This window comes from Quercus suber, unplaced genomic scaffold (assembly GCF_002906115.3).
Source record: "Quercus suber isolate HL8 unplaced genomic scaffold, Cork oak 2.0 scaffold_144, whole genome shotgun sequence".
NCBI lineage: Eukaryota > Viridiplantae > Streptophyta > Magnoliopsida > Fagales > Fagaceae > Quercus > Quercus suber.
In genome coordinates this window covers 1,268,595-1,277,811 of record NW_027069605.1, presented here as the reverse complement: position 1 = coordinate 1,277,811, position 9,217 = coordinate 1,268,595, and the positions used below count along the sequence as shown (strand labels likewise).

General features: G+C 33.2%; 1 protein-coding gene across 1 annotated transcript; it reads left to right on the top strand.

Moving 5' to 3' along the window:
- The first annotated feature begins 896 nt into the window (after window positions 1-896).
- Window positions 897-7,819, top strand: LOC111984781 (auxin transporter-like protein 1). Its single transcript, XM_065776898.1, is given in 10 exon segments — window positions 897-1,744; window positions 1,853-2,044; window positions 2,162-2,201; window positions 2,204-2,346; window positions 2,481-2,593; window positions 2,711-2,894; window positions 3,218-3,315; window positions 4,991-5,198; window positions 5,865-6,122; window positions 7,409-7,819. Coding segments are annotated over 9 exon segments (1,419 nt in total). The 5' UTR covers window positions 897-1,744; window positions 1,853-1,876; the 3' UTR covers window positions 7,616-7,819.
- The last annotated feature ends 1,398 nt before the right edge of the window (window positions 7,820-9,217 follow it).

The following is a 9,217-nucleotide window of genomic DNA, read 5'->3' as shown; positions in this document are numbered from 1 at the left end:
ACCCAAGTAGAGGTTGAGCCCAATAACCATATATTGGGTACACACAATTTAATTTATAAATAAAATAATGTAACATGTATTTGGTTGTAGTTTATTAGATTTTTTTAATGTATTAAAATTTGAATGATTTTTTTTCTTCTGTTTAGCAATCTTTAAATTATTAGTATTTTTTAAATTTTAGTCATTATATTTAATGGGTGATAAATTAATTTTAAAAATTTAGGTTCAAGGACAAGTTTAAGACTACTGACTCGTTCTTTAAATAAATAAAAAAATATATTAATTCAAAAATAGTGCACTTTTGGGTTCTTATTATTAAGTTGTATGTATATTACTATTAGTACGGATATAATTAATATATACATAGAGGGAAAAAAAATTATCGCCTAATATTATGTTTGGCTCTTATAAATTCCTGGTTCAGCCATTGATTTGTGATAATTGAATAAAAAAAAAAAGCAGCAAAAAATGTGAAAAGAGTTGGGAAATTGAATTCTCATAATTATTTTAGGGTAAAATTACAACTTATTCTCCTGTGGTTTGATTGAAATTTAAGTTGTCTGTCTGTGGTTTGAAATTCTATGATACAAGTGTTTCGCTCGATTGTTTTTAATCTTATTTGATCTTGTATTTTTATGTAGTTTTATGTTTTTTTGAGGAGAGAGGCATAAAAGTGAAACAAAATTATATTGTTTAGCCATGTTTTTAACATAAGTGAGTAATGAAAATTTAACTAAATTAACCTCAAATAAGTAAAATTCGAATTTTAAACTACAAGTAAGCAATTTAAATTTTAGCCAACCCAAGAACCACGTAATTTGCCCTCTATTTTACTAAGATTTGGATCTGCCCCTGTACATAGAGCCATAGGGTAATCTAACCATTTTATATAGCATACTCTCCGAGACAAAGTGACAGAGGAGAGTGAGAAAACAGAAAAGAAAATAGGAGAACAAGTACATTGATAGAAGCTAAGCCTAAGATCTCTGCTAGCAACTGCTAACAGAAAACACAGTGAGACAGAGTTAAAAGAGAGAAAGAAACATAAAGATTTCGTGCTGTGTGGTATTCACTTTGTATTCTCGGTTTCTTAAAGACTAGCATCAACGGTTGCTCTCTGTACTGCAAAAGTACCTCTCTCCCTAATTCACTCTTTCAGGTCCTCCTTTTTTGTCAGATCTCGCTTCTCAAAGCCCAGGAATCAAGCTCCAAGAACCAACTACCTTGGCTCACTCTTCCTTCGTTGTATCCAACTCAAAGTTTCCCTTTCGAGATAGTGGCACTATTTTCTTTATTAGGTTCTTTCTGTCTTGCCTATTCCTCCGGATAAAGCCACATTTAATAAGTTGTTTAGGTGAGCGAGTGAGTGAGAGAGAGATAAGGTTGTGTGACAATTAAGACACTGACTGACAATATTGGAATTGTGTGTGACTTTTACGAGTCCAATGCACTACAACTCTACACAGATTGTAATTTACTTGGCAAAGCTGTAACAGACAGCCAAACCAATAAAAGAGTCGTAGTTCTGTTACCCTTCACTCATTTTTGTTTATTCAAAAGGCAAAAAAAACGAGATAAAGCCCAATTTCTATGCTGCTTGAGCAGTTAAAGAAGGCAGCTGATTGCGGACTGTCACACATTTGTCATTAAAGTGTTGCTGGCTCACTCTTCTTTTCACAGTATAAATTACCTACTAGTTGTGACTGACCTCTCAAGCACAAAGCCACAAAGACTGAGATTTGGGGTATCTTCTAGTCTTCTAAGTAGCAAGAAATGTTATTTTTTTTAAAGAAATATTCTTGGGGTTCAAGTTTTGAGCTTTGTCTGATTTTACTTTTAATATATGTTGCAGATCTATTTGTTGAGTCTGTAAAAAATGTTGCCTCAGAAGCAAGCAGAGGAAGCCATGGTCTCAAGCTCCAACTTGACTCAACATGATGACAGGGATGAAGAGATGCCAAATGAGTCTGGTTTGGGGCTCAAAAGCCTTCTCTGGCATGGTGGTTCTGTCTATGATGCCTGGTTCAGCTGTGCATCCAATCAAGTAATACCAAAAAAAAAAAAAAACCCAAATCATAATTTGGATTCATAACACTATTTTCCTTTAGTTTGTCATGAAAAGATTGGCTTTTGATTGGTTTTCTGGTTATTGGTTATACAGGTTGCTCAGGTTCTGTTAACACTGCCATACTCTTTCTCTCAAATGGTATGCTTTCAGGGATTTTACTGCAAATCTTCTATGGTCTGATGGGAAGCTGGACTGCTTACTTGATCAGTATCCTATACGTTGAGTACCGGAGTCGAAAGGAAAAAGAGAATGTCAGCTTCAAGAACCATGTCATCCAGGTAAGTTTTTCAACACCACCACCATCAATCACCAAAAGTAATACAATTTCCACACAAGTCAAATTTACAGTCTGAATTTCAATGCAGAAAATGACCTCTTTTTTTTTAATAACCCTTTTTGAATATTTGGACAGTGGTTTGAAGTGCTTGATGGTTTATTGGGTCCGTACTGGAAAGCCGTTGGGTTGGCCTTCAACTGTACCTTTCTCCTATTTGGTTCTGTTATTCAGCTTATAGCTTGTGCAAGGTCTTCTTTTTTTCTTTTTTTTATTTCTTTTCCTTCAATTTATTTAACTCCAAAGGGATAATAAGAAATGGGTTGTGCTTAAATTACCCTTTTTTTTTTTTTTTTTTTTTTTTGCAGTAACATATACTACATAGATGACCATTTAGACAAGAGGACATGGACTTATATCTTTGGAGCTTGCTGTGCCACCACAGTGTTCATACCCTCATTCCACAACTACAGGATTTGGTCCTTTCTTGGACTTGGAATGACCACATACACTGCTTGGTATCTCACTGTTGCAGCCCTTGCCAATGGCCAGGTAATTAGGACTTGCCTAGTTTCTGGGTACTGTTTATTATGTGTTATACTTAGATTTCTCAATTAAATTCAACCAAAAGTTATAATTATATGGAATTGCATTGACTAATAAGTCAATAAAATATATGGTTGTACTGAATTAACCTAATAATACACATGATTGAATTAATTTAATTGAAAAGTTTAAAATACAACACCTATGGCTATGCCTATTCCTAAGTTTTGACATTTTATTTTTTATTTGTGTGCTTGATTTAATCATTTAAGCTGCTCATTTTATTCACGTATGATTTTTTTTTTTTTTTTTTTTTAACTGGTTTACAGGTTGAGGGTGTAACACACTCTGGCCCAAAAAAGTTGGTTTTGTATTTCACAGGCGCTACCAATATACTGTACACTTTCGGCGGGCACGCCGTCACTGTGTGAGTTTGATACCTTGATTCAATTCACTTTTTTTTTTTTTTTTTTTTTATAATTTATTTTATGAGATCATATATAATGCTATTTTCTTTTTCAAAAAATCAGAGAAAATGTAAGGTAGAAATTCTTTGCATGGCGGTTCCTTTTAGAAGCTAGCAGGCCATTAATGGGTTATAAGAAAAAGGACCCGCTTGTGTACGGTAAAAACTTTCACTAGACACCAGCCTTCTACAAAATTATGAAACAAACTATTTATTTGAGTCATTGATGATCTCTATGTAGTTAAATCTTAAATGCACGTTTGGAGGCTAAGTAATATTAAAAGAGTTATTTTTTCACAAAAATAAAAAAGAGTGAAATTAATTTTATAAATTGATATATTAATTTTTAAACACAATAGAAAATGTAATTTTTAAAAATTGATTGCATGGCGGTTCCTTTAAGAAACTAGCAGGGCATTAATGGGTTTTGAGAAAAAAAACTCAAAAAGACAAAATTATGAAACAAACTATTTGTTGGACCCGTTAATGATCTCTACTCTACGTAGTTTTTTTTTTTTTTTTTTTTTTTGGGAAATAGAATGATCTCACGTTAGGGATAAATTTAGTTTTACAAATTGATGCATTGATTTTTAAACATATTACAAAAATATAATTAATTTTCTTTATTAATATTATTAATATGATATTTTTCGTATGAATCGTTACATCAATTTGTATATTTATTTTTTAAGGAAAGTTAGTAGTAATTTTAATATTTTTATAATCTTAAAAAAGGAAAAAGAAAAGAGAGATCTTGATTGACTTAAAACCTATGCTTTGTCGTTTATAATAGGTAGTGAAAGTGAGGTTCCATCAATAAAATAAAGGTTAGCATAGCATGGGATCTGGTCTTACTGCCCTGAGTTAATAGTTAATACTGATGACTGATCTCAAAAGCTTTGTCAGTAGGCTTTCATTAAAAATTGCTATGCCATTATAAATGGGTGTAGCAAGAATCGCGCGTTAAATATTTCCAAGTGGGTGGTTCTGTATAGTTCATTCAATTAAGGGGGTTTCTTAATAAAATAGTGAATCTTTCTCTCTATTTCTTTATGAGGACTTGATACGATTCTATTGAAATCCATAATATTTGTAAAATTTTAATAAGTGTTCCACACACTTAATTCATTGTATCCGGATCAAGTCAGGTCAAGTGCTTAAGATTTGACATTAACTCAGTCCTCTGTCTCTCTTCCTTTTTTTATCTTTCTAATCCTGGTCAAATTCAAAGTATTAATATTAATATAAATATATATATATATATATATTATCATATTCCCTTGTCATCTCAAATTAGATATCACTCATTGTTTCTTGTCTCTCATTTTTATAGCAACGATTAAATGATTAAATAAACTACTTTCTAACAAATTAAGTTTTTGGGATCAAGTGCTAGTTTATCATGGTATTATATCAAGTAATAGTTTTAATCATATCTTCACTTTACCTTCCATTTAATACATCATCGTTTATTCATTTATTTGATTGGTAGATCCGTAAGTAACTTTACATAAGGAAAAAAAAAAAAGCCTTCATCAATCTTTTGGGGGAAAATTGAAGGAAGAGGGAATTTGTATATGATAATTGGCATGTGTGATGGGTGGAACTAAACTTTCTAGGATCATGCTATTTACAGGGAAATCATGCATGCAATGTGGAAGCCTCAGAAATTCAAGTACATATATCTCATTGCCACTCTCTATGTATTCACCCTTACTCTTCCATCTTCTGCCGCTATGTACTGGGCCTATGGTGACCAGCTCCTCACCCATTCCAACGCCTTCGCTCTCCTTCCCCGGAATGCATGGCGTGACGCTGCAGTCATTTTGATGCTCATTCATCAGGTCCATACATTTTCCCTATATGACTAAATTGTTGTTACAAAATTAGGCTAATGTACTAATTTAGCCTAATGTTACTAAGGAATTGCATAGAGTTTTTATTGACAGAGCTATAATTGCTGCTAGATAGTAGAGACATGCACGTGAAAGACCTCAGTGAATACTCACTAATTAACTGGTAGTATTTAATAAATGACCCATAACATGATGCTAAAATAGCTATTAATTTTACTATAAGGCATTAGTTTATGAGCTATTTTTAGAAACATTTTATTGGGAAAATGATTAAAAAATAAATGTTGTTGACAGCTTTTTTATAATTCCTATAAAAGTGGTGTCAAAACTTTTCTATTATGATTTATTAACAATTGTCCGAAGGACATCTGTAAAAACATGACCCATAACATGATACTAAAATAGCTATTAATTTTACTATAATCTTGCAATCTAAAATGACAATCAATGTAATTGATGTCATGTCACTTACTCACTTTAATAACATAAGAAATAAATGTCAAAATTACTTTTTTTGTAATTGTAAACACATAAGTTTGTTAGAATTATTGTTAAAATTTGTAGTATTCTTAACATTACTCTTCGAAAATCGGACGTTTTCCTTGTACAAAATTTACATGTTTGAGCTAATGTATTACATGTGTGATTTGGCAGTTCATAACATTTGGGTTCGCATGTACGCCATTGTATTTCGTGTGGGAGAAAGTTATAGGAATGCATGACACAAAGAGCATATTTTTGAGAGCACTGGTGCGGTTGCCTGTGGTGATACCAATATGGTTCTTGGCCATTATATTTCCTTTCTTTGGTCCAATTAACTCAGCTGTGGGGGCTCTTTTGGTCAGCTTCACCGTCTACATCATCCCCTCTTTAGCACATATGTTAACTTTCAGATCTGCCTCAGCCAGACAGGTAAAAATGGTCCAATCTCTCCACTTCTTATCTTCATTTCTAACCATTGTGACCACTCTTAGTCTTATCCAACTGGCATTGTCTAGTCCACCATGAAGTTCTTTAGTGCATTACCACCTGCCTCACTTTGAACCCATAATGACTATAACAAATGTGATGGATACACATGCTTGTAGCTTACATGGTGACCAACCAAATAGTTTCCATGTTGATGTGTGTGTGTGTGTGTGTGTGTTTGGGGGGGGCATATTGGTCATTTAGACAGTTATGTTGGGTCCTAATTGCTGTTTAGTGTTTATTAGTACTTGTTCAGGTAATTTTATTGACTGAATTATTAGACACGGTTCTAATTTTGACTTCCTAGGAATTTAGTGGGATCCATGCTGGGTCTATGAGCTGTTAATCACAAAATCAGGGCCTACCTAACTATAATCTATGGGGTTATGGCTATAGATTTTCTGGTAGCCTGTCAATTAGTCATTGTGTCAATGTTAGTACTAATTACTTTCTAAGATTCTTTAGAACTTCAATTCTAAACCCTTTTTCTTTTATCCTCTGAAAATATTGGAAACTCTGTAGTTTTACACCGTTTCTTGGAATAAAATTCAGAATTTGTGTATGGCATACAGTACTCTCTATGGCTTTGCCTTTCTTACACTCACAATTTGTCTACTAGGGAGCACATGGAAGAATCCAAATATGTGAGGATACAAAATCAAAGGGTGTTGTTACCTAAAATGAGAAAATAAAAGGGGAAAGTTAATTGATTTAAGGAATCTGCATATGAATCCAGCTTTCAATTTTGGCTCTGAAGTGACTTACAGTATCATTACCAAATTCTAGCCCCAATAATTCTTTGGGAATTTTATGAGACAAAGATGAATTTGGTGGCATCTCCTTGTCATTCAGTTATTAGATACCATCACATTTCTACTTTTACGTCTTGGAATGCTATTTGGGCCAAGCCATCTAATAACTATATCTGTGTTGACCCTACTTAGTTCATCAGTCTTTGTCGAAAATACAGCTTCCAATGACTGCAATCTAACACATGGAACAGACTCAGGTTATAAATAAAAGATAAAATGTAATTAATTAAGTACAGATTAGATTAACAATTTGAAAGTACTTTCTTTTAAAATTGTTTATGCAAAATCTTAAAGTATTTTGCTCTCGAAAACAACAGAAATACTAGCAATTAGCTAATCAAATTATGCCTAAAGCTTTATAGTACACTTCTTTTTCTAGTCCTCTGATATTTAATGGAGTAACTTTCGTGTATGCAGAATGCGGCTGAGAAGCTTCCATTTTTCCTCCCTAGCTGGACGGCCGTGTATGTGGTGAACACATTTATAGTGATATGGGTGCTGGTAGTTGGCTTTGGATTTGGAGGATGGGCTAGCGTGACCAATTTCATCAGGCAGGTTGACACTTTTGGACTCTTTGCCAAGTGCTATCAGTGCCCCGTCCGAGCCCCAACTGGAAGTCACTAATGTCACTCATGTATTATATACATAAGGAGCATCAGCATTTCCTCCTAATGTGGTGTGCTGTGTTTTCCCCTTCTTTTTGTTTAATCTACAGTATTGTGAATGGTGATGTTTCTTTAGTAATTTTGATTCCTTCTCTTTTAATAAGTGAAGATATGTTCAAAAGATGCCAAGGGAATGCAAAGAAAGTACATTTATATTTTGCAAGATCTCCAATGTTGGTTTTTGTGAATTGTGGTAGGTTTCTAAATACTAAAACTTTGTGGAGCACTGAATTGAGGTATCTGCTTCACATGGCTTGCACATTGACAAACTTCTGTCTAGCATCCAGCTCCCTAGCATGTGAGTCACATGAATACAAAACTGTATGATTATGATTAATAATCTATATTATGCCCCCTTTGACTGGCTCTTTTTTTTTTCTTCTTTTCTTTCCTCAATTCACTTGAACCCATAACTTGTATGTCGTTTTGCTGCATAATTTTGTTCTCTTATAGGGTTGACTAGTCAAATTACAATGGATTAAACTTGGGACCCTTGTTGACGTGGATGGTGGCTTGAAAAAGTTGTTTCCATGTGTTTGGTTTTTGTAGCTTTCATCTTTATCACCATACTCTGAATTGCTTCTTATCAAGCCTCGTTTATTTATTTATTGCATCTATGGGTTATGCTAATCATTGGCATGGGGATACACAAAGACAATGACAAACCAAAGATGATAGAAAAAAAAAAGTTATTCTTTTGAGTTGGGAAGGAGCAAAATGGTCCAACTGCCAATGACATATTATACTGCATACATTTTGAATCCACCAAGGAACTTGCTATTCTTCACCATAAATATGGAGGACCAACACATCCCCCTCACCGACAGTCCTTTAAGACCAAATTGTAAATAAAATCATTTAATGTCGTTTTCAATTTCACCGGATTGGATCTTCTCAAATTGTCAAATTAACTTGAAGTAGAGAGAGTTCATTTCACGGTTAGTAACATTTAAAGTTTTAATAATAATTTTTACAAGACATTTTGTATCCCTTTAAATTTCTTATATTTAATTTAAAGATACATTTTAGATGAAGAGGAGGCAGTCATATGTTTTCCAAAAAAGAAAAGAAAAGGGAGGCAGTCATTGTTATGCTCTTCCCATTGAATATGGCCTTCAAATGCACAACTTATCTTTAGAATAAAAAGGTTACAATCCCTGCCATAGATATCAATCTTTGTTTTTTGTTTTTTTAAAGCTTTTAATTCCTTTACACATCTATAAGATGATGACAGACCAACTTTTGGAAAAGTTTTTAAGGAAACGGGAGGGCATTACCTGATTGAGTCACTCGTTTACGTCCTGTTCTTATCTTCGTTTCTTTTCTCCTTACAAAAGCATATTTCTTTACACTAACTAAAGTGTGAACACAGCAGTTTTCAACTTTTTTTTTTTTTTTTGTCTTTTGTTTTCTTTTCCATTGTTGTGAGGACAGATATCCAAATTATTGAGTATGGGTTATTAACAGTAAAACTCTCAACGTTTAACACACAAAGTTTTGTCTCATCATCATCTTATTTTATTCAAATTCTTCTCATTAGTTCAAATTAATTGGTCTTTTT